This window comes from Plectropomus leopardus, chromosome 11 (assembly GCF_026936395.1).
Source record: "Plectropomus leopardus strain MGB_pleo_1.0 chromosome 11, ASM2693639v1, whole genome shotgun sequence".
Lineage (NCBI taxonomy): Eukaryota > Metazoa > Chordata > Actinopteri > Perciformes > Serranidae > Plectropomus > Plectropomus leopardus.
The window spans coordinates 1,272,996-1,298,516 of record NC_142186.1 but is presented as its reverse complement, the minus strand read 5'-3'; the positions used below and the strand labels follow the sequence as shown (position 1 = coordinate 1,298,516).

The window sequence follows — 25,521 nt, the reverse complement described above, 5'->3', positions numbered from 1 at the left end:
CACAGATAATTAGTCTTTGTATTGTGGACAAACATGTGAATTGAGGCAGCAACATATAACAAACATGCACCCGAGTGGGACTAGGATCCAATTAGAGCGGTTCAGGCTCCTGACTCTGATGGTGCACGCTACACTCCAAGTCTGTGACCAGAAATATGCTCCTTTTCCTCGTTTATTAGAAGTGACTAATTTGCACACAGCATGCTGGGATATCTTTGATGTGGACAGAGTTGGCTTTGAGGGCGTGACAAGTCAAAAATTCTAAAGGTGCTCACATCGAGACGGACACTCAGGCTGCAGCACCGGCGACTGTCTAAACAGCTCTTTGTACAACCAGGAAATGCTGAAGTGAGATTAATGATACATGGATCATATCTGATAATCTATACATATAAAAAAAACATGTTTTTCAGTGAATGCCTACGTTTAAAATATTGTTCATTTGAGTCAGCCGTTTCCAGTTTAATTTGTAAAATATGACAGAAAACCGTTGTGTACTTTTGTACTGTGCCTTTTCTTTGGGAAGTATTTCACTAATATAAAAAAGACCCTCACATAAAACTAGGCCATTTTTGCAGCAGAATGATGCAAATACTTATGGAACTGTTGCTACATGAGCAGAGAAAACAGAAAAAAGGACACTTTTGATCAAAAGGTAGAAAATCTACATCTACCAGAATGCTATGTGCCTGATAAGACCAATAAACTTTTCCACTGGAGGCTGATGATTTGTAGACTGGTCTGAGTAAAAGAATGGCAGCCAGCCTGATGTTGTAAAACATATAAACTGTAAGCCTATATACGTTTCTGAAATCATTTGAGGCGAGAAAAATGCAACTCAGTAACAAAATCTTGGTTTATATTTGATCAGAGCAGCTTAGTTTTACTGTTTGATCTCTTTTTTTTCACTGCGCAGAAAGCAGTATGGCGCCCACTTCCAGTTCACAAACTCACGCTATTACAGCTAAACAGGGTGTTTAAATGTGTTTCTGCAAACACATTAGGAGAGAAATGGGCAGCCCAGTAACATAATCGTAATTTACATTCAATCAGCCATGCTAGGTTTACCTTTTGGTTTACCACATTACTTTGATGAAAATTCAAAAAAATGCACTGCAGGAAGTGAACAATGCCATCAGCAGCAACATGCCCGAGCCGCCGGATGGAATTCTTCATAGTACCTGCCGATTTTAATCAACTCATCCTTCAACTCCAAAGCATGAATGTATTGTTGAATGCAGCAGAAAGTTTCTTTTTAGCTCATGTTAGAGCTGGAACCCAGAAACCACGGCCTAAAAGCAAACCGAATCAAAGGTTTCCACTAAATCATGCCTCTAGCCTTTTTAAAAGGATATGTTTCTGGTGTTGTTGCTATTACCTCATTGGAGCCGCTGAAAAGAGGCTCTCCTGTGTGCATCTCCACTAGGATGCATCCCAGAGACCACATGTCGATGGCCAGGTCATAAGGCATTCCCAACAGCACCTCGGGAGAGCGGTAGAACCTGCTCTGGATGTACTGATAGATCTGAGAGGAGGAGGTGGAGAGGAGGACACATTACACCACAAAGCTTTGCTTTATATCTTCTCATGTTCAACTGATTCAGCTGCTTTGTAGAGCATGTGTTGCATCATTAACAACTGTAAAGCACACGTCACATCAAGGTCTCATATGGAAGAAGTCAGCTGAGTGTAGCGTCAGTGTGCTGCCTGCTGTTCCAGGAGCTGTCCACTGTGAGGAGCAGCAGCACAGCCAGTCACACACAGTCTGTTGCTGCCAGCCAGGAAATGAACCCTTCACATTAAAGCTCACCTGACTGCAGTTTGTTTTCACACAGTAGCACTCACATTTCCCACCTGCATCAAACACTGCTGCTACAGTAAGGCCAAAGGGCTGTGGCTCAGAGATAGAGCGGGTCGTCTTCTGATTGGATGGTCAGCAGTTTGATCCCCGGCTCCTCCAGTCAACATGTCAAAGTATTATATACTATATAGGATATTGAACCCCAAATTGCTCCTGATACTGCGTCATCGGAGTGTGCGTGCGTATGAATGGATACTGAGTAGCGGGTGGCAGCTTGTACTGTAGTCCCTGAATGCGTGTGTGAATGGGTGAATGTGACATGTAGTGTGAAAGTGCTTTAAGTGGTCAAAATTTGGATTACACTTATTTATGCTTATTTAAAAAATCTAATAAAATGAGACAACACACAAAATCAATGTTTGGATTCTGTGTTGACTGGGACATATGTGTATGGCACATTCATACATCTATTTTCTAAAACTTGATTGATGAGGAGCATCCCCCAGTAAGTACATGTGAGCGACAATTATAGTGAATTTCTACAAATGAAGTTAACTGATAAATGCACTATGGGGAGCCTGTTGGCTCAGTGGATAGAGCGGCGCCACATTTACAGAGGCTGTGTCCTCGCTGCAGCAGCCGCGAGTTTGAATCCGGCCTCAGCCCTTTGCTGCATGTCTCTCCCTCTCTCTCCCCCTTTCATGCTCACACTGTCCTGTCAATTAAAGGCACTAAAAGCCCCAAAAAATTTAAAAAAGTAAATGTACTCTGACAGGCATATTTGGAAGGTCTGTGTGTGTGTGTGTGTGTGTGTGTGTGTGTGTGTGTGTGTGTGTGTGTGTGCGCGCGCGCGTGCGCGCTGCTCACCCTCTGTCCGAGCTGGCAGGAGGATCCAAAGTCGACTATCTTGATGGCAGATCTCTTGGGGTTACACAGCAGGATGTTCTCTGGTTTCAGGTCGCAGTGGATGATTGACAGCTCTGGAGTGGCCAGGAATAATAACGCTGTGGACAAAAAACACCATCATTCTTTTTTATTATCTGGACCACCTTCTTCACTTGGTGATCACTGTAGTTGTGTACATCCTATTTTAACCCTTTGGAACTTGAAGCAAGATCACTTTTCTTGTTCTGCTTTCAGACGCCCCACAAAAGTATTCAAACATTTGAATAAAATGGTGTGATTTCTTTTGAAAACATGGGAAAAAAAGAAATGAGAAATGTTCCACAAATTGCAAGAAATTAGTCAATTAGAAAATTATTTTTAAATAATTATTATTAAATGCTAATTATCAAAAATACATTTTTAAAATCTTACAGAATTCTTATTATTTTCAAGCACTTTTCCGGGCAATTTCTTTTATTTAAAAAAAAATATATATATTTTACTCATTTTCTGGTAATTCTTAAAAAAAAATTTCTGCTGATATAAAATTGATATGTGGCATAAGTAGGGCTGGGGCAACGAGTCGCTGTAATCGATTACGTGAATACATCGATTCCGGGTAACGTGTGTCAGCTGCAGCACATCTGGAGAAACGGTGGCTTGCCGTTTTTCTGTTTGTCAGAACAAATCGACAGTGAAGATGGTGCTTTGATGATTATAATGACTCTATACCACTTTTTACTGCAGTTTAAAGTCTCTCTGTCACAGAGATGAGGAAATACAGAGATGTCTGTTTTACCTCAACTTCCTTGCTTCCCTTTCAAAACAAAAGCCCTTTGACTATGTTTCTGTGGACAGAATGCCATCAGTTGCTGATTCAATGCATTTTATTTTGAAACATTAACAGGACGGTGTTGTCAGCTGTGCAGAAGCTTGCACAACTTCATAAATGAGTGGAATATGTGCTAATAAATATGAAAATACAGCACTCATGTCAGCAGGCAGCGATATGTCTTAAGGCCCAGTTAAGGCTGGACTTTTGATGCAGAAAGAATGTACTAGTTATAATGATTTCTGTTAGAGAAAAGTTATAGTGTTATTCAAATTGCACTAATTTTACTGTAAAGATGTTTTGTCATTGTTTGTTACTATAACAAAGAGTAACTGTTTTTGTTACTCCTCCCATAAGTGACTTGTATTTTACATTGTTTTATTTTTTTTGCTGTTGGATTGCTAAATTGTAGATTGCACTACATTCCTTTTACTTGAGTGGAACAAGCTCTTGCATTAATTTTATTTTGGAGAGACTTTATATCTATTTTTTTTGTGTATACTCTGTCATGATTGAAGATGATTGAATAAGATATTGAAATATAAATGACAAGTTTTAAAATGATCTTTTCGGAAAAGTCCTTATTATATTAATCAAGTAATAATAAAAAAAAGTTAGATACTTTTTTTTTTTTTTTTTTAAATAGTCGATAAAACAATAATCGATAAAAAAATAATCGTTTAGTGCAGACCTAGGCATAAGCAGTACATGAAATACATTACAAAGGGAAAAGACCCCTGTCAAGGAGCTCTTGAATCATCCCCCTGATTTATATTTTCATAATTATGAAATTTTGTCCTTTGCTTTAATGAGCAGCATTTGACCCACAATATTTCTCCCTGCCTGATGTGATCCAAAACTGCTTTCTTTTGTCCACTTGGGGGCAGACAACAACAAGCTACAGAGCACATGTGAGCGTTTCCCTGCACCCACCTGTACAGAGCTGCTGTGCAAATTTCCTGGTGAGGTTGAGGGAGACTCCTCTGAAGTTGGTGTTCCTCAGCAGATCGTACAGGTTGTAGCTCAACAACTCAAACACCAAACAGAGATGGTTCCTAAACATAAAGTGACGCTTCAGGTGGACTGCACAGAGACAGATTGACAGACACAGACACAGACACAGACACAGACACACACACACATACACACACACAGACAGATGGGAGACAAGGAGGAAGGTTAAGAGATCAACTGAGATATGAATAATGTCCGCAAACAGAGCACAGAGCAACAGGACAATCCTTTCTTTGAAAATTACACACATGTCAATGCCATTTCAAGTCAAAATCTCCTGAGTAATCAGATCTCATATCAAAAGTGGGGTGCAGGGTCGTCAAATGCGTCTTTCATCATTCATTCTGGTTTGCTGGTCTGGTTTGGGAGGAGCTGACTGGAGACAGGGATTACTGATCCAAACCGTTCAGCTGTTCTGTTGTCCTCTTGTACTGTCATGGTATGTGCTCACCTTATTAAAGAACAACTAAGCCCCCCACTTTTGGCTTGGATGCCTCCTCCTTCGAATGTGAAGAAAGGTTCACCCAATTGTGCTGCTTCTCAATCCACAGCACCTCCCTGTCCCCCGCACTCACCCAAAGTAGTAAGATGGTGAGAGGAGGGCAGTGCAGTAGTGACAGGGGGCTTGGTTGATGATGAAAGCAACTCCTGCTTCCAGGATAAGCCAATAGCAACATTCAATTGCAATAGCAGGTTTGAACCTTTAGAGGGCAGTCACTGTGCATATTTATAACACAATATGAAGAATTTTGATACTGCCCCTTAAATAGAAGAGCTGGACCTGAATCAATCAACAACACTACTAAATACAAATATATATTGCTTTTCAGCTAAAAAAGGGGGGTTTGGGGGTTTAGTTACTCTTTCAACACAATTATATTACTTCTGTTTATTAACAGCTAAAAGTCCCTTTCTAGCTTTTTCTGGAGCTTTCGATAGCATCCCACAGTCTTCATTAGTGGATGGATCTCAATCACTACTCAACTGTGTTTTTGCTTTACAAGCCACATACTAATTTGTGTCGAAGTTAAAAGTTCAATATCACAAGTGGCCATAATGAATCTGTGTGTCTACAGTGATGGTCAATATAGATACTGATTAATTTACTGAAGATTGTGGGGGATAAGAGGGAGCTCAGTGGGAATAAGAGTTCAGCTTGACTGTGATTTTATCCTCCAACATTTCATTATCATTCAGGACTGGCTGTTTGCAGTTTTCATCGTAAAATAAACCTTTCTATCTATAGTCTGATATTAGTGTGACTGGAATGTCTGTCTGTGAGGTTTCATGTTCAGTCGATAAGCAAGGGAAAAAAAACCTTCTAACGAAAAACAAAAACTTTGTGTGTGTGTGTTGATCCTCCTTACCTATGTAATATTTCATCTCAGTGTCATGCTTGTTCATGAGCTCCAGCAGGCGTAGTTCAATCTGTGCCTGGTTTAGAAATGCCTTCTTGTTCTTAATGATCTTTATGGCGACCCATTCCTGCTCATGGTGGTCGTAGGCCTTCACCACCTGCACACAAACAGAAACACACTTTGTCAGCTCATGCCATGATAGGCACATACGCTTAGAGTTATTATCTTCTTCATGAGTCAGGGAGTAACTTGATGTGTCCTGTCATGTATAGTATAGTATAGTATGGTATGGTATGGTATGGTATGGTATGGTATGGTATAGTATAGTATAGTATAGTATAGTATAGTATAGTATAAAGATAAGATAAGATAAGATAAGATAAGATAAGATAAGATAAGATAAGATAAGATAAGATAAGATAAGATAAGATAAGATAAGATAAGATAAGATAAGATAAGATAAGATAAGATAAGATAAGATAAGATAAGATAAGATAAGATAAGATAAGGACATGGACGTAAGTGCAGTGCTTCTCACAGTCAATACATTTATTTATCACGGAAAGGGAAAAAAAACAAACAAAAAAAAAAAAACACAGACAGATAGTGGTCCACAATGACCCAAAACAATCTGTGTTGAGAGTACAGAAACTTGCCTGTTCAAAGCGGGAATATCACGTGGAAAAGGGTGACAGGGTGGTCTCCCCTCTGAGCCAGGATAAGAGGTAGTAACAGACACCGAAGCGAGGTCTGTGTAAAATGTAAAGCTGCAAGAATGTGACCATGGGTGGCACAGGTGTGCCGTTTTGATTTTGTGTTATGTTGGCGACCATATCGCAGGAGATTTAAAAACAGCTGTTAGCACAGTGGCTTAGTCAAAGAAAAAGAACAGCGGCTGTAAATGTACGCAAACTGGGAGAACAATGAGATTCGGGTGCTCCTTACCCTCTGAACAGAGGACGTGATTAGCCGCCATATAGCAGAGACGGCAAATGATTGTGATCGACATGTTATGCCTTTGTTATTGTTTTGAAGGTGCTGCTGACACATTTATTATATGTCACACTAGACAACATGCTGTTGTGCTACACGTCACGCCCGTCGTGCCTCTTCTGATTGCGGGATGCAGTGATGCAGTGTATAATCACACACTGGAGTCGAATAACGCCCTGGTTGTCTGTGAAAAATACAAAGGAGGCATAAAGAGGGGACTTTGTTGCTGCCCTATGGCGCCATCTCTGTGTAAGAGCAGCTTTTGGCAATTCACTAAGACCAACTTATCTCTGACTGTTGGAGCCACTCAAGACATTAAACAAATCAACTGCAATTTGGTGACATTTCTGCAAACATGCTTGGTTTGCCTACTGTCCAGTTCAACCAATGTGATGAGGAGAGGGTGTTGTGCTTTGAGAGATCTTAGAGTTGATTGGTTCTTGATACCCCATCTCAGACTGTTGGTGTTTATAAAGAACCAGAATTTGTACGTGTGGATTCAGGTTCCTCACCTGTCCGAAGGAGCCCTTCCCGATCAGTGAGTCTATCTCATAGCGGTCCAGCCACTTTTCTCCATTCTTGACAATGTAGTCATAGTTGTCGTCGTCATAGCCATCGTTATAGACTTTTCTCTCCTTCTTGGTGCTGCTGTCCTCTGGAGGGACCTGCTGGGCCCGCCGCTTCTTCTTAGTATAGTACACCTGTGGATAGACACAACAGCTCAGGCTCCTTGCTCTGTATCATGGTACACCTACAGAACCCCACAGCACTAACAGACCATTAACTAGCATTATTTCACTCTTTTGTCCTTCTTAGGGTATCAGGAGCTTGAAGCCTACAGCTGTAACATCAGCAGCAGTTGCTGTAGTAAGGAAACAGATATGCGTCAAAAGTAGTTAAAAAACTCCTAAAAAAGCTACTTTAGTAGTATTTTATTAGAAACGTGTATTTTTTAGTTGAGTTTTTTAGTTAGTTAGTAGTTCAGTGCTAAGCAAAAGCTGATGACACATGCTGATACTGAGTGGGATTGACTTTACGTAGCTTCTAGACCCCTCTGCTCCCACCCACAAACAGTAAACCCCAGCCAAGCCTGATAACCAGCCACGTATTCCTTACAATGATTTATCCCACATTTGGCTTCATCTCAGCAAAACAGGCACATACACTGAACACCTGAGAAAGTCTTTAAAACAACAAGAGTCAAAATACACACGTGTTTGTGTGTGTGTGCACGCACGAGCATGCATGTGTGTGTGGTATAGGCAGTCTCGTGAATCATACCTCATTGATGTGCTTGTAGGTTTTGATGAGGTCAACAGAGAGTTTCCTCAGTGGGGCGCTGGCAGGGTCTCTGAAACTAGGGGGGATCCTCCGCTGGAGTATGGTCATATCAGACAGCACCTGCAGAGAACAGCAACATTTCAGACACACGCCTCAAGTCTCAATGAGCACGTGACAATCTGGAAACCAGAGGGTGGAGCATAGTTGCCACTACCTTAGCACAGACATACAGGTGTGGAGGTGTGACAATGCTGGGACATGTGGATCTATCTGTCAGAAAGATGCTATGACGACGGCAGCGCATGTAGATGCAGCAGCCAGTAGCTCCTCAAATCCTTGCTCCTTTTTTGCTATATTTTTTCGACACCATGGCCCCTTCTGCTGAAGCAAGACTTTTATACGATAGAGAAGCACTTATCAACATCGGGAAAAGTTATGTGGGTTTTGGACTAAATGCAACAGACTGTGTGACAGCGGTGAGTCAGACCAGAGGGGAGAAATGAAACCGAAAGCGCCAGAACGGAGAGAGGCGCCGGATTCTACCTTCATCTGTCAGGACATTACTGAGCACTTAAAAGAACTCAAAACACTGTGGATTCTGTATATCAGTAACTGCAGTTCATCTCTGCATTTTCTGGTCATAAAAGATCAACCACATTTTATTGGACTACAAAAGGGACCAAGGGCAGCCAAAAGAACCATCATGTTTTATCAATAATGTAGATTCCCACCAACTGTGCCTAGTGCAGGAATGCCTTCCTTTGGCAGATTTTTGGACAGCTCAAAAAGTGATCAAATGTAATATGCTATATTACCTTGATGAAGTCATTTTAATAGTAACATAACTTATAACATTCTTAGCAGGGTATCTAGTAATCTGTAACCTATTACATTTCAAAGGTAACCTCCCTAACACTGCTTATGAAGAAAACAGAAGTTATAATGTCTGAGAGCAATCGAGGATGTGGAGGAGGATGTCAGGACAAAAGCAAAGGACTAAGATGTCCAGCTGACTTTTGCCAGCAGCTGCTGATTGCCACCTTCAGAGAGTGGACATAACCACTCATATTCCGAACTCATACAAGTTCAGCTGAGCAGTGTTGGTGTGAACCAGCAGCAGCTCCTCACTTGTTCATGTGTGTCAAACATGACGTCAGCTTCATGCAAACATCTTCTTCTCTTGGTCCCTGTCCAAATGTTGGGAGCAGAGGGGAGAACTGGAATAAGGACTGATAGGTAAACAGAGAGCTTTGCTGTACAGTACAGCTGGATCTCCTTACCCACAGTTCAACACACACACACACACACACACACACACACACACACACACACACACACACACACACACACACACACACACACACACACACACACACACACACACACACACACACACACACACACACACACACACACACACACTCTGCATCACAGCAGCCCACAGTGCCGGCTCCTCTTCAGTTAGTCTGACCAGGTCGCTGTAACACCACACACCTGAAAGCTGGTTACACCTCAGCGCCACCTCCAGACTTACTAGTCTATCACAAAAACTTTGTTGGATTTAAAAGCTATTCTTGACTCAACCCAAATCACCTGAACACAGCTCTGACTCTCAATATTCAGTTCATGTCATCACGGCCCTTGTGCTCAATTCTCTGCAGCATCTCCCTCAGATACCTGGGAGAACACAAGCATTAGCTTTGTCCACATCCACAGATCACATGTTAACAGTATTGGCAAAGTGCCGTGACCCTTGGTTTATCTGTGAGAGGATCAAAAGTTGCTCTGTAGGTTGTCTGCAGCCAGAGGAACCCTGGCCTTGTTCTTCCTGGATCTGAGGTCCTACAGATGGCTTCCCCAGGCAGCAGTGGGATTCTATGATAGATGAGACACACCTCTGCCTCACACATTTCAGAACTGAATAATACTGAGTAACACTTGGTACCAAAGAGACCTAAAGAGCCTTGGAGATGGCTCTAACACCCTGGCTGTTGCAGCTGTACCTCCTGTCCAGGAGGCAGGACTGTCAGCTTCAGGTGCTCCTCAATGTGCTCCTCACGACTGTGTAGGAGGGGGAGTGTGTATCTCTGGCAGAGCAGTCACTGCACTGCACTTCTCCTACAGGATACACACTGCTGACTCTCAAGCATGTTTTGATAAAATTAAGAACATGCAGTGTCACTGATGGCCAGCTCCTCACACATCTCACACAGATGCCCAAATTCCCTCAGTGTACTGACTCGTGACATGTCCTGCTAATGGACCAATGCTAACCATGTCAACATCAAGCTGAAAGCTCATTGGCTGCTGGTTGCTATGATTTTTACAGAAAGACTGAGACCTGTCAGGCACTGAGATTGTTCAGTAAACCTTCCTCCTAATAGCCACCTCCAATCAGAGCTGAGTATTCACAACCTGGCCTAGCAGCTCATTGTCAAGAGTTGTGCATGGGACTCTGCTCACAGACATATTCACTGTTTCAACAGTTAGGAGGGTGGGGTGGCAAAAGGTAAGAAACATCTGTGTTCAGAGTGAACTCTTGCTCACTGGGTAGAGTGTGCAGCCCATAAAGGCTGAGATGTTAGCTGCAGCCTGGGTTACACTCCACCCTGTGCCCCTTTGCTGGGAGTCATCCATGCATGTCATTCTTGCACCCTCCTTTCCTGTCACTGGCCAGCTGTTCTGTGCCATACCTACACATGTGTGTGTATGTAACATTTCCTTCATTTGATGGTATGTATGTGATGAGGTTATTCTACAGGGTGGTTGGTGGACAGCAGCAGCCTGTGGTGAACAGTCAGATTGGTCCAGAAGTAGCTGGGTTCCAAAGCGGCAGCATGGTGCTTTGCTTCTCATTCAAAGAACACAACAGTGATGTTGTTAGGGGCGACCGCTCACTGCCTGAATAGTTGGGTGGGTGGTGCATATGAACACTGATGTTGGCATTGATTACCAGCAAACTTGCGCCTTCTAAAATCAAATCTTCTGTTTTAGCTCTGATGGACACATTTCCTGACCTGTAAGGTTCACATGTTAACTTTCACTTGGATAGAATACCTAAAACTAAATTTTAATCTGTCAACAGACTAACTTTGAAAAACAATACAAGTTTTCATTAAGTCCAACTGTTGGCTGATTATAGATACTAGACAGTGTGAAGAGAGTGAATAAGGATCAACTGTGGTAGTATGTATATACATTTTGCACTCTGTATGTATGTTTCCAACACAGATCTGAGTGAGCCATGTGTACAAAGATGCTTACTTTTCATAGACAATAGAACATTTGCCTTTACTGTTGGTGTTATAAAACAACTTGAGCTTGATCTATACTTATGCAGTAGATGTTTTGGACTCAGCTGCAGAGCCTAAACAGTGCTATGAACTAAAAATATATTATGGTGTTGTGTTTTCTTTACAAAGTATTCTAAGAATCATTACGTGGAATTTTTATACAATGGAAGTTTTTCGACAATATCGTGATTCTCACAGACACTTCCTTGTGAAAAGGATCCTGGTTCACGTATGCAAACATGTAATGGATACTACAGCTGTGTGTGAAGGATGCAGGGGACAGATGTACACATATGCATCCATGCTTTCATGCGGTCTCATACACGCACACACGTCACTAGCCAAATGATGCCTGCCTACAACAGCTGGTTGATGAGCTATGAAGTTATGAAAGAAAGGTGGCGAAATGATGTTTGTGTGTATCTGTCTGTCTACTTGTGTATGTGTCTTTCTCTAAACTTTGGTAATGTTTTCTGTTGAGAAAAACATCTTAAATACTTTTTTCTTTGTACATGCACCTGTTTTTTTTGTTTTTTTTACTGCACCACTTGTTGTATTTGTCCTTGTTTATCAGCACTTCTGTTGTAGCCAGATCTACAACTTTTCAGTTTAGTTTGGAGTGAAATAGTCAGCAAACCTGTTAAGGTTTTTATGACTATTCAAATATGAGGAAATCATGAATTTGTTTTATTGTAAATTGATGTTAATATTTTCCCTTTAATCAAAAACTGCACTAACAAAAGTTCCGATTTGACAGGTTCACAGTAAGGGTCATCCTGAACACAATTCCACAGAATATTTCAGCAAACCTCTGAAGGAAAACATGGAATCATTATTTTCAATACGTTGAAATGTCATCTGAGTGACACCTGGAGGCCATTTGTACAACAGGATGTGTGACTTCGTTTGTAGCTTGATTATAAAATAAATCCAGCAACTGGAGCTTGCTCTAAAGTTTGGAGGTTTGGCAAAGTATTTATTTAATAATGTTAAAATACACTCTACATCTCCAGGGGGAGACAGAGCGTGCCAGTATGAACACAAGCTATACAAAAACTTTGATCAGGACACGTCACGTTACTCTACACTCCTCAGTGTGTGGACTGCACTGCAGGCTGCAGTCTGCTCTCTGCTCAGTGACAAAAGAGTGAGAGCTGAATCATGTGACCGGGCCCAACACATCAGCAGTTCTGCTTCTACGTCTGGTGAATGATCTGTATCGTCAATGAGCTGCATTTAATCAGCTATGATCATCTGGTCATGGGTCACAAAACTTCTTCTTCAGTGACGTCAGATATTCAGCAGGTTTTATTTCACATATGATGTGAAATAAATGACTGCTGAAATACGAGTCTTCCTTAGTCCTTTTTGATAGCTCCAGGTACCAGTACTGTAACAGATATGTATTATACTCTGGCGGCTGGCTTGACCGGGCTTTATATGGTGCAGCTGTTAGGCTAGGTTAGGTCTTGTCTGTCCATGTCATATCAATGTCCTCCCTCTGCATTGCCACATTATCAGTTATGAAATTGTTTGTTTGTTTATGGGCTTTAATTGCATTCATGACAGAGCAGCTGCAGAGTGAGAGGAGAGGGGATGACATGGAGCAAAGGGCCACGGGTTGGATTCAGACCCGGGCTGTTTCCAAGTAATTGGTCTGTACGGGTCACATACTTTGCTCTGTGAGAAAATGGACGTGTGGCATGAGAGCACATGAAAAGTTTTCCAGTCAGTGCGTCAGATTTGGCAGCTCTCAAAGTTAGGTGCACCTGTGCATATAGAGCTCAGAATTGCACACACATCTCAAATTTTACGTGCATTCCTGTGCATATGCCTCTCCCTTGATTAGCATCAACACCAATACAGCTATCCTTTGGCTCATGACCAAACTTTCAATAAAATGTTGTGCAAGTCTGTAGAGTTATGTGTTGTGATCTCTATCAAAAAATACATGAAGAATTTAAACACAGCCCTCTGGTGTTGGGGTGCTGCTATGACAATCAACAGGTGAAACAGGTGAACTATAAATCAGTTCCTGTGCCAAAGGCACGTATGGCATAACTGCTGGAGTACTGTGTGTGTGTGTGTGTGTGTGTTACCTGCTGCTGCTCGGCCATGGAGTGGATGGAGCTGAAGGAGGGGTGTGTATGTGTGTGCTGGCTGGTCATGGCTGGCTCAGCGAGGGAGAAGCCCTGGGCAGTGGAGGAGGAGGAGGAGGAGGAGGAGGAGGAGGAGGTGGGCGGACATCCTGAGCTGCTTACACCTGGAGAGAGAGAGAGAGAGAGAGAGAGAGAGAGAGAGAGAGAGAGAGAGAGAGAGAGAGAGAGATGATTAGAGAGGGAAACCCCAACATTCTGATCTGTTCCTCTGCCTCCAACATGGCTACTGCTGCTTTTGTTCACAAAATATGATCAGAAAGCACATGTCCATCACTTCCATTTTTACTTTATGAATCAGTCATACATGCTGTACCATCCACTACAAATATCCAACTGAATAAGTTTGAAAGTCTTTCCATCCCAAGCTGCAAGAAAACACACCAAACATTTGAAATACATGCAGCAGAGGATTTTCAGAAAATTTGAGGCCTCCAGAAAGAATCTCAAGAACTGCAACAAGAGTTCCTTTAAGCCAGAGTTAAGCTGATCCTGCATGGCTGAGGCTTCAACAGCAAAATCTGTCCCTTTAAAATGTCATTATATTCATTACTTAATATCAACACATAACATAAGCAAGTGGAATATGGTCCCCCTAAATTAAAGAGCTGTGATGTGATCTGGAAGAGGTGCAGAGAGCTGGATTTTCCCAGTGCAAACATAAACACCAACACAGTGTATGGAAATGACCTCAGACACACCACTGACATTTCTGTACTGATATCTGTGACTTATTTGCCAACATACATGCTACTGATACAACACTGATAAATTTGTGATAACTTAAAAGAAAAACTTCACCCCACCAACAATCATTTGTATTGTTGTGACTTAGCCAATGTTATGTTGAATTCATGAAGAAAACTTTGTTTTTCTCTCATGCCTCCAATGAACAGAGAATCCATGCTCAGTATTTTCCAAACAGACCACCCTTTTTGACAGGGAACTGAATTAAAAGTGAAACTTATCTATGCTTTCTCCAAAGAAACTCCACTGACAAAAACAGTCATTTGACCTCATTCGAGCTGCTGATCTACCAATGACCTCAAGCACTTAGACTGTGTTGTTGTGCAACTTTGGCCAATCTGAACTAATTCTTTAAAACACCAAAGTCACACAGTATTACTACCTAGGGGTTGAGCGATATTGGTTTTTCAGGGCCGATACCAATAATTAGCAACTAATGAGACCGATAAATGATATTTGGAACCGTGTTACAAGCATTTTTATCAGAACTTGGGCTGGATATATATATTTGTCCTTCCTCTTCATCACTGGGTTTCTACGACTCTGACACATTTTTAATGTTCCTTAGAAACTTTATTTTCCCTTTTCTTTCCTCCACTAACTGACACAGGTTAGATTTATTTACATCCTGCTCCTCTTCCTGTGCACACACATGTCATTTATTAATGCATCGTAGGGAGAAGTTAATGTGTGTCTGTTTTGATGCAACAGATCCTCCTCCAACACAAAGTAAGTAGCAGAATCATTAAGTAAAATGACATCATATAGAGGACTGAATCAAGACTGTAATGGTATTTTTAATTAATAATGAGGCTCTACTAGGTGGCAGATTACACTCTGTAAAGATGAACATTGTGTCAACGTTTTTAACTGTTAAAAAATGTGCATGAACATCTGTCAACCACCAACAGCCAACTGTGAACCAAAAAGACCATATAATCTGCATCCGTCTTAAAGAACACTGAAGACAAACCAAAAAAAAAGAATATAAAGTAAGACTTCATGTGATTGAGTGAAACTTAAACTGTTAAAGCAAAAGTTTTGCTTTGCTTTGGCCTTGGAAAAAGACTAAATGCTAAGGTCAGTAATCTGCACTAAATGAGTGAATCCGTGATTCACAACAACCAATCAAACAGCTCTCTACTGATGTCTTCTGATGTCAGCTCAGCATGCTCAATCAGCTGAAAGACAGGCCAACACTGGGCTTAGCAAACCACACCAGACACACTCCAAAAGCTACAGCTGCTGGTCAGCACAACAATATGATAGCTGTTCAGACATCTGTCAGTCTCATCCTGTAATGCAAGCGGGAAAAAATTCACTACAGCCAATCAGAGTGAGCTTGTAATAACCAACCAGTGTGCAGGGTCAGTTGCTCTTTGACCTTTCAATGTAAACAAATGCTGGTGGACCATGGTTGTGAGCACCCTGGCTCAGTGAGCAGCTGCTAAGCTAATTGTTAGCTTGATTCTTTGTTCTATTATTCTAATCCAGTTATCTTTCAACTGTTGTAGCTCACATCTTGTCAGCTAGGCCAAGCACCTCCTGCAACACCATGCAGCTGGTGAGCTAGCAACCAAAACAGGACATGTGTGGGTTAGAATACAGCTGGGCTTACGGCATAATTCTTGATGGCTGGATTTACAGTTGACAGACTGTTCTTGCTATTTGACAGATTCTCAGCGAATGACAAACGAATAGAAGACTGTAGCAGTGCTTCTGAGGGTGGTGCCTATGTTCTGACAGGTGGGCAAAATCAACAAGTAAATGGAAAAGCAGGATTTATAAATGTGCTTCACAATTAGCCAGAGAAAAAAAGAGCAAAGTTACAGAGAGAAGCGTGCCCCTCACATGTTCTACACCAGCAGCCTGTGGATCTGATCAGCACATGGCCTTCCTCTGTGGACAGCCTCTGCACAGAAAGCTTAAGGCATCAAGATAATCAAGACTTTTTCCCACTCACATAAAATGATAGGGTTTGTGTAAATGAAATATCAACGACAATCCATGTAACATGGAACAGGCAGCTGAGCTGAAACACACAGCTACACCTAGTGGTGGCGGGTGAAGTTACAGGACTGTAAAGAGCCGGCTCCCAGCAGGCAGAGAGAGACTGTGAGGAATAACGGCATGTTTTTACATTTAACTTGGTAAATTAAGGATTTATTTGGACTAAACTAGAGCTGGTGATTGCTGGAGCAGCAAACTTACTAACTACATTACCGGCAAGAGCAACCAAGCTGGTTTAAGTGAGTTTTATTTTGTTTCTGTGGAGTTTGTTTAAAGTGTGTTTCATGATGAGTTAATGAGGCAACGAAGCCTTGTCAGTCTTCTGTGACCGAGAGAAAGTTTAATTTAAAAGGTGTACAGTTGTATATCTCTGTTTAATAAGGAAAATATGTGCAAGAATATTACTTTTTTAACATTTTGTGGGTTCCTATTGTGTAGTTACTGTTCTGAAAGGCTGAAAGTAAGTAACGCACTCCCCGTCGGGTTTGAAGTGGGGGTTTGTTAGCACTGCACTCTTATACCGTCATATACCACATGCCCCGCTGAAATTTCAGGAAGGTGTATGAAATATTGCATACTGCCCAAGCCTAACAGAAATGTCATTACACTATAAAATCTATATCTATATGCATGATGCTTTTATTGTAAGGCAGCAGTGGTACGATGAGAGCACATTAGAATACACTGAATTCCGTGAAGTCAAAATAGGAACAAGAGATTCAATTACAGGTTAAAAAGTCCTGAAAGCACAACACAGACAGTTTAGAAACGCCATGTCTCTTTTCACATGCATGATGACAGACACTACTTGGTTAAAGGAGAACACAAGCATGGATTGGTCCCATTACCAAGCAGGTTGACAACACTGCAGGTCAGAGCAGATAAAGCAGGATATACTGAATCTGAGGGAAAAGGTCATGACATGACCAACAAGTGATTTACATGTTTGCAATGCTCTATGAGCACTACTACTGCTCTCTACAGCTGTCAAAGTAAAAGACATTTAAACATGAGGTAGAATCCAAGGTAGACATTTACAGTGAACATCAGAATATATTTGTTTCTTTGTAGTGGCCCACCACAATATCAATGTTCACTGCCACATATTGATTATCTATTTCTGGAGCTCTTTCTATCTTTCTAACAGACACATTGGGTGCGTTTGTTAAACAGTCACTCCGAGCGCCAGAGCGCACTCTGGGTGGAACACGATCACTCATTAAATGGAGCGCTGTTGGAATATCTAGCGCTGGGTTATTCAGAGCACCACACTCTGTGAAGGGCAGAGTGCCAGGCACAGTAAAACTTAACCATGTGTTACATAGAAACACGATTATTTCTTTAATCCTTTGAAAACTGAGCAAATTGACTTGATTTCTTTGATAAACATTGGAAGGCGGCAATGAGCAACCAAAGATGAAATGACCCAGGAATTAGCAAGAAATAAAAAAAGAAAATACACAAGAGAACCTTGTGAAAATCAGTTAAAAAGGAAAAAAACAAAACAAAACAGTCAAAAAAAAGCAAACAGGACTTGTAAAAAGTTTTTTTTATTTTTTTTTAAATATCATAACTACCATAATTTTAAATATGTAATTATGATGATTCTAAATCTATTTTTCCCTAGCTTTTTTTCTTTTTTTCCCTTGACATTTTTTTCCTGGCTTTTAAAAAAATAATTTTCGAAATCAACTAATGTCTTGCAATTTCTGGAACACTGAGTTGCTTAATGTCTTCTCTCCCATGACTTTGAATGACACTGTACCAATATGCTCTGGGTTCAAAGTTTTTAATACTTGTGAAAAGCGTGTGAAAACAGCATGAAAAAAGTGATGTCGCTCCAGGTTTCAAAACAGTTAAACAACAGCTGATTTTAGTGCAGAGCATCAGATGGGATTTACAAATGCACAAGATATTAACCATTGTCTATCGTTTCTCCAACCTACTTTAGGTGGTATCGGCTGCATTTCCACAGAAACCATGTACCCAGCACACAAAGTCTGCCTCCCCATACTCCACATCTTTTTCCACACCAAATCTCCCTGAGATATGAAATGAAGCTTTCTGCCTACACGAAGTTCTCTTTGTGAAGCTGTGTGTTGACCTGCATGTGTGTACTTGTGTTGTGTTGTGTGATGGTGGGGAAAGTAATCCAATCACTGTCAGTGGGACTGTTGTGGTGCTCTGGGTCCTGGCCTGCTTACAGATATGACACTGCTGGAGAGAGAGAATATCTGCCTAGTACTGAGAAATCTGCACCGTCTCTTTAAGAGACTGAGAGGCACTCACAGCACTTCCTCAATCTGGCATCCCCCTTCTTGCGCTGCCATTGGTTGGAGCCCCCTCTTTCTCTGTCAGCTGATTCGCTGTTGGTATCTAAGGGCTGGCTGGCCAGCACTCTATAAATAAACCCAGTGCTGTCTCAGCAACCAGCCTACAATACTCATTAGCTACTTCTCTCTCTCCTCTTCCGCCTCTCTCCTGCTAAGCAAGTAGCTTCCAATAGCAGGCCTGGCTCTCAGCAGAGGCAGGCTGACATACTCTCCCCTAGCAACCCAACCCACCCTACCAGCCGCTCTCTCCTCCCCCTTTCCTTCATCATCCTTCCTGCTTTCTCAAACCTCTCTACCTCTGAGTCCCATTCTCTTTTCTGTGGATCCATCCATCATCCACACATCCCTCCAACCCTCACTCCCATCTTCCATCCTTCCTTTCTTCAATCACATGACTGCTCAGTCTTTTTTAGGAAGAGACATTTTCTCCTTTTCTGCTGACTGTTTCATCTCTCCATAAGTGTTGTGTTGATGCACAATGATGTAACAATATTTGGGGCAAGAGTGAGGAGTCACTCCAGGCAACACAGCAACACACACCACAGCACAAACTCAACCACTCACAACCAGTGGCTGTATGATGGCAAACAACACCAGTGAAGCCCAGTGTGCTCTGACCACAGTCCATCACAGTCAACCAACAGTTCGCCAACACTGCCTTGAAGAAGGCACCCGTTGCTGCTGCTGTGGACACAAATCTATTGCACAACTGGAGTCAATACCATTTAAGCCCAAACAAGTCCAAGCCTGAGCAGTCCAAGACCAAGTCCAATAAAACCAGACCGTGCTAACCCAGCATATGATACAGTTTGATGTAGACCGAATCAGTGCACACTGAGACGTCACACTTCCACTCAGAGAAAGGTATCCCTTCAGACCTACCTGTGTTGCATTATTTTGCTAACATTGTGATACGACTCCTTAAAAAACAGTATAAAAACTACATGGACTGGACTGGTTTAACCCTTTAATGCCTGGATCAACATCAGTTTTCTTGTTCTACATTTAGATGCATTTCACAAGTATTTAAACCTCTGAAACTTAAACAAATTTGGTCTGACTCCTTTCAAAGATACGTAACAAAAACATTAATGAGCAACTTGGCAAGAAATGCAATGTGCCAAAATCTAGCAACAGGTGGCAAGGAAATAATTTGAAAATTAGCTGGGGGGAATTATTAGAAATAATAAAAAGGGACTTTCAGGTAATTTTCATGTATATATTTATTTTTTACTAATTATTGCTCTTTTTTGGGGCCATTTCTTGTTAAGTTGCTCATTGCCCTCTTCCCAAGCTTTTGAAAGAAATTAAGCAAATTTTCTCAGGGATCAAAGGGTTAAACCCTGCTGTCTGCACAACAGGAACATGTCACACACACACACACACACACACACACACACACACACACACACACACACACACACACACACACACAGAATGAATTAAGCCTTTAATCCACAACACACATCAAATGAGCAATAGTAGAAAATGAATACTGCTTTAGTTCACACCTACATCACAGACTAACACTATGACAGGCCACCTCCACACTGTGTTGAATGGACAGAGCTGTTCGTGCGAGACTACTCATGCTCACTGTTGTGCTCCAGGTCAATGCTCAGCATGACGGCAGCTTTTTACAATCAACTTGTAAATACAGTGCAGTCATTTCTATCTCAGCAAGTCACGTGCCCACCAAAATCCTGACTACGAATGTTTGAGGATCCCAATTATGTGTTGCACATGCAAACATCATCATCAACATCAAGCTGCTAGCAGAAACCTGGAGAAGGCCTCATGCAGGTTCTGAGAAACCTCCATATGTTAGCTGGAAACTCCAAGAGACAACTGCACACAACTGATCAGAAACCTGAATACTGAGATAACCAGGTGCCTCATGTCAACGTCATATCCGAAATATGATCAGAACCAGGACACCAGTGGCAATGAAAACTTCCTCAGTGTGACAGTCCTTGGTAAACAGACAGCTGAAATTTAAAAGTGTGTTCAGACTCAACTGCGTGAATGCATACAAAATCAAAACAAAGATCCAAGCACACATGGATACACTGTAGGCGCTGACTGAGATCAAGATGCATCTGAGGGTTGAAAATATTTCAACAAAAGTTTCCACATGGACCAACTGTGATACTTAATGAAAGTGCAGAGACAAGAGGGACAAGGAGACGGTCAAAGAAAGACACTCAAGAACTCAAGTTAAGTGTAAGATCAGAGTGAGTCACTTTCTTAGCAGTCACATAAACACAGTTAGCAGAAAGCTAACAACTGCACATTGGCTGTTTGTGTTGAATAAACACACACATGTACACTGCAATGATTGAGAAACTGCACATCAGTCTGTATCCACAAAGACAAATATCCAAGGAGGTAACAATAAGATCCAGTTTGGACTGGAAGGGTCTGGAGGGAAATTTTCATATGTATATATAACTCCCACTCTCAGCCCACAGTCAGCTAGTGCTCTTAAATACATTTTTGAACCCACAACAAAGTTTTCAAGACGATGATCAACAAAGACTGAGTCCTCTTCCAGCAGTTTAATCAGCAATCATTCAATATTTCTTAGCCATGCTACATCTATGGCTTTCGGTCCACTGTGGTTCAGACTGACATATGTCAACAACTACTGGATGTATTTCCATAACATTTGGTTTATACTTCATGGACATTTTGGAGGCTGTAGTTTGTGCTGTTGAATTATTTTGCCTCAAACGCCAGAACATGTTTTATCACAACTTCCAGGTAGAAAACCCTTGTGTCATGCACATCATAGCGAATGCTGTTGAGCAAACACTGCCTTAATAAAAAAGCCCCTCCTAAAAAAAGTTTCAGTTTAATTAAACATTTTATTTAGAATATTTTCACAGCTTGACCTTGCTGCCACTTTCTGGTTGGCTACTGGAACCATCGTATCAAAGCCAACAGACTCCACTGACAAAAACAGCACTGGCGCACTGGAGTTGCTGGTCTACCACAGTTTCCATTTGTTATTGTGTAAGATTTATTGATGAAAATATTTGAATTGAGTGTACACTTACACGAATATTACTTTATTTAGATGGCTAAAATATGTTTTGCTGTGGCCCCGTTCAAAGCAGAACATTGCTTAGCCTCTGTGCCACTAGATATGGTTTATCAGAGCAACGTAGTACATTATAATAAGCACAGCAGAAACATCAGATTGGCCAGTTCAACTGTATATTTTAAAATGTTACAATTCTGTCTGCAAATGACAACAGAAATCAACAAGCTTGCCGATTTCACATTTCGCTGAGTGGGTTTTCCAATACATAGTCTACCCTTACTGATATAACAATGATTTGTTAATCATGTCCTTGTCACTTTTTAGTGACATTTCTAGCCAAGCTGCCCATTATGTTTTCATTATTATGTTGTGCCATGTTTTTGAAAGATATTAAACCAATTTCCTCAGGTTTTAGAGGTTTAAATGCTTGTTGAAGGCATCTGAATGCAGCACAAGAAAACTGATGCCGATCCAGGTGTTAAAGGGTTAACAGTTAAAGGGCCATCAGCATGTCTGAAACAGTTACAACACGTACTGAACATCAGAACCTTCACAAAGGGGGGATTTATTGCATGACTGTGGTATCAGACTGCATTACTTTTGAAATGTGTACCCAATAAACTATAAATGTGTATGTGTATCTAAGGAAGCATCTGCACACAATATCTGATCACCTGTGTGTGTAAACTAAAGAACACACACTATGAGACAGGCTGTAAGCTTCTCTACACACCACCAGCACATACTGAGCCACTCACTGAGCGACCACAACTGACCGCAGTCCCTGTTTATGGCACGGCACAAACTGGTCGCTTGTGTATACATACACAGAATGAGAGCAGTCATAAATACAGACAAACACATATACAAAGTTGGATAAATAGATTGCTGGCTGGATGGACTATGGCTAATTTCATGTTTACACAGGAAGAGTAGTCTACCAGGGTCAGAGTCCACACTCAGAACAGGGGTGGAAGTAACTAATTACATTTTTCACTGACCTACTTTTTAACTTTGATCTAACTACATTTTTTCAAAATTGTATTCGAGTAAAGAGACAATAGTACTTGTGGTTGAACAAAGTATACTGTTTGCACAGTACTGACTTGTAACTCTCTGAGTCAAACACACATTCTGAATCACTGTAGTTACACAGAGAAAACTCAAGAAAGTAGAGGAAGCATAAAAATGTGCTTTGGATAATGTTCATGCATGTATAAAAGGAGTAAGAGTCAAACACCATGCCACCTGTGTAGACAGCTACAATGATTAAAAATCTGAGTGTCTGTGCAGGCATGTGTGAGATGGACAACTGAAAAATAAGGCTGAAATGCATCACAACCTGGCTGCACATGTAGTTTTGCCTGGGTCCACACCTTTAAACCTACTCTATCCCTACTCCATCTAGTTGACTGATCAGTCTGGTATCGTAACATGAAACATCGGGACTAACAATTAGCCAATCATCACCGTGGGTGAGACTAGTGCCATTGTCATGCTGGTGTGAAGCTATTGTCTAACAATGCAGTGGGACAAATGAGGAGTAATGACAGCAAACGCAAGCGTTATAGACAGGGTACATATGGAAACTGTTGTAAATCGACAGAGCTTTTCAGTAATGCATGTCATCGTAGTTTCTTTACTTTGCTCCACTCCACTCTTAAAACCGATGGCATGGCTACACCTGACTAAGGACTGATTCAGGCAGATACACTGGTCACTAGTGATGGCAAGGGAAAATGGAATCCTATTTACCCGAGGAAATCGGTTAGAGTGGATATCAGACTGAAGAAACAACGTGTAACAGGTTGATAATTCTGTCTAAATATAAGGAAACGTGACTGACAAGTGATTTGGGTTCAGATCAAATCAAATCTCTAATGATAATGATCCAGAAACTGTTGTTAAGAATAAGAGGTTCATACAGCCATATAGTGGTCCCTTTACAGTGGACCACCATAAGAACTTGGTGGGTAACCGCAAAAGACAAAAAATGTTTTGATCCCATTTGAATTGTACCATAAATTACACATGTTGAAGTACGCGGTTGTGAAAATACTTAAATAGGAGGGCTACACGCCCAAAAGTCCAGTAAGTGATGTAAAGTTAGAAGTTTCTCTTTGGCTGAATTTACGATGCCGGATTGTACTCAACGGGTTTTTTGGCTCTGCTTGTTCTTTTGCTTCCTGGCTAATTAAAAGGATAACAACATTTTTTACATGGAACATAGCTGAAATGTGCCAAGGTAAGGGCCATGTTGTAGGGCTTTTTTCACACGTTGGCTTGGTGTGACTCAGTTTGACTCGGCCCAACAGCCCAGCGCGATAGGGATTTGTGTCCCCTTAAAAACAGGCCTCCTCCTTGAAGGTGTGTCTTTAACTGATGACGCCGGTCCTGAGTGATGAGTTTAAAAAGCAGTGGGTTGATCAACAGCCTCATTTGCTGCAGGTGTTTTTCCATCAAACAACAGGCAAAAAAGAGAAGTTGACCTGTTGGAGGTGAGCTGTTTGCAAGGGTAAGAGCCTGCTATCTGTAGCTCTTTTTCTAACACATCACTGTGGCTGTTTCTGCTCCTTCTCTTTCATCTTGCCATATTAGTCGACTTTTTTATTGAAGAAACGCTACTTAAAAAAGTTCCACTAACTTGGTGATAAAAAACATTTCATTTTAAGATTTTTCACAATAAAAGTCCCACCTTCTCTTGCAATGTAAAAACTTTTATTGTGAAGCAGCCAAATAAGGAAATGTTGAGTCTTCTTCGGCAGTTACACAACCCCACCAAACAGCTTAACAGTAAAATAAAGCACATATATAAAGTAAAAACAGGGGCGCAGGACAGAAACTACACTCCAAAGAGATTCAATAGAAGATAAGAAGTACTGAGAGATGAACACACAGACTTTTAAAACACCTTTCTCTCTGGTCTCCTGCACAAGGACTGCGCATAATCTGGAGCTGTCACAGATACCAATTTCCTCGAGTTAATAAATTCCAGCCCGTCGCCCGAAACCACAGCATTTGGGGGACTCAAAGACACACTGAGGTAACATGCTGTTGCTAATTAGCTACCTAGCTCTGTGCAGCTAAAAGTTGCAGATTGATTGATGGGTGGATGTCATGATATTATTGGTTGAAACTGATTGTGATGTACGACAAACTGCGACTCTTGACTTACCTTGACAATCATATGTTTAATTTCCAGCAATTCAAACAGAATAAAAAAAAACAAGTTTTTGTCTTTTACCATTGACTACTGTACAGATTTTTTTTTTCAAAAAAAGGTGACATGGTCGACAGAGGACATTGCCTTTCTAATCAGTAAGAATCATTGGACCCTACATGCCTGCCTATATCCAACACAAAAAAGAAAAAAGTGATGACTTCCTGGGACCAACTAGGCAAAAACTCAATTTCAGTCCCAGCAGTGCAGTAACATACAAAGTGATCAAACAAACAGCACTGGAATATTCACTCAGTGTACAGCCACTTTTGCTGTGTCACACTGGACATGTAACAAATACGAAGCACGCTGATTTTCCATGGAGCACTGGCTGGATGATTATGGCATCCCTATTAACCAATCAGACCATTCACACTGAACGTGCCACAGCCCCAGGCCCCGGGAGCCCGGCCCCGAGCCCCAAGCCCCATGGCATGCTCACGATCTGCAGTGATAGTTTTGGCATTTGGTCTATTTTTTTCCACAAGCTGTAAGCAAATCTGGCAGGAAAACACACTAAATACTCTTTTATTAACGATATACAGCATATAT

At 41.3% G+C, this 25,521-nt stretch overlaps 1 protein-coding gene across 2 annotated transcripts in view; it reads right to left on the bottom strand.

Moving 5' to 3' along the window:
• The window catches only part of dyrk1b (dual-specificity tyrosine-(Y)-phosphorylation regulated kinase 1B), a 79,108-nt gene that overhangs the window by 8,602 nt on the left and 44,985 nt on the right, over window positions 1-25,521 (bottom strand). For both annotated transcript variants that reach the window (XM_088084941.1, XM_042489612.2), the window contains exons 2-8: window positions 13,557-13,720; window positions 8,165-8,284; window positions 7,396-7,584; window positions 5,900-6,047; window positions 4,452-4,601; window positions 2,669-2,805; window positions 1,379-1,525 (exon numbers count right to left, since the gene is read on the bottom strand). In XM_088084941.1, the coding sequence (XP_087941067.1) occupies window positions 1,379-1,525; window positions 2,669-2,805; window positions 4,452-4,601; window positions 5,900-6,047; window positions 7,396-7,584; window positions 8,165-8,284; window positions 13,557-13,625 (960 nt within the window). In that variant the 5' untranslated portion in view covers window positions 13,626-13,720. The remainder of the gene's footprint in view (window positions 1-1,378; window positions 1,526-2,668; window positions 2,806-4,451; window positions 4,602-5,899; window positions 6,048-7,395; window positions 7,585-8,164; window positions 8,285-13,556; window positions 13,721-25,521) is intronic.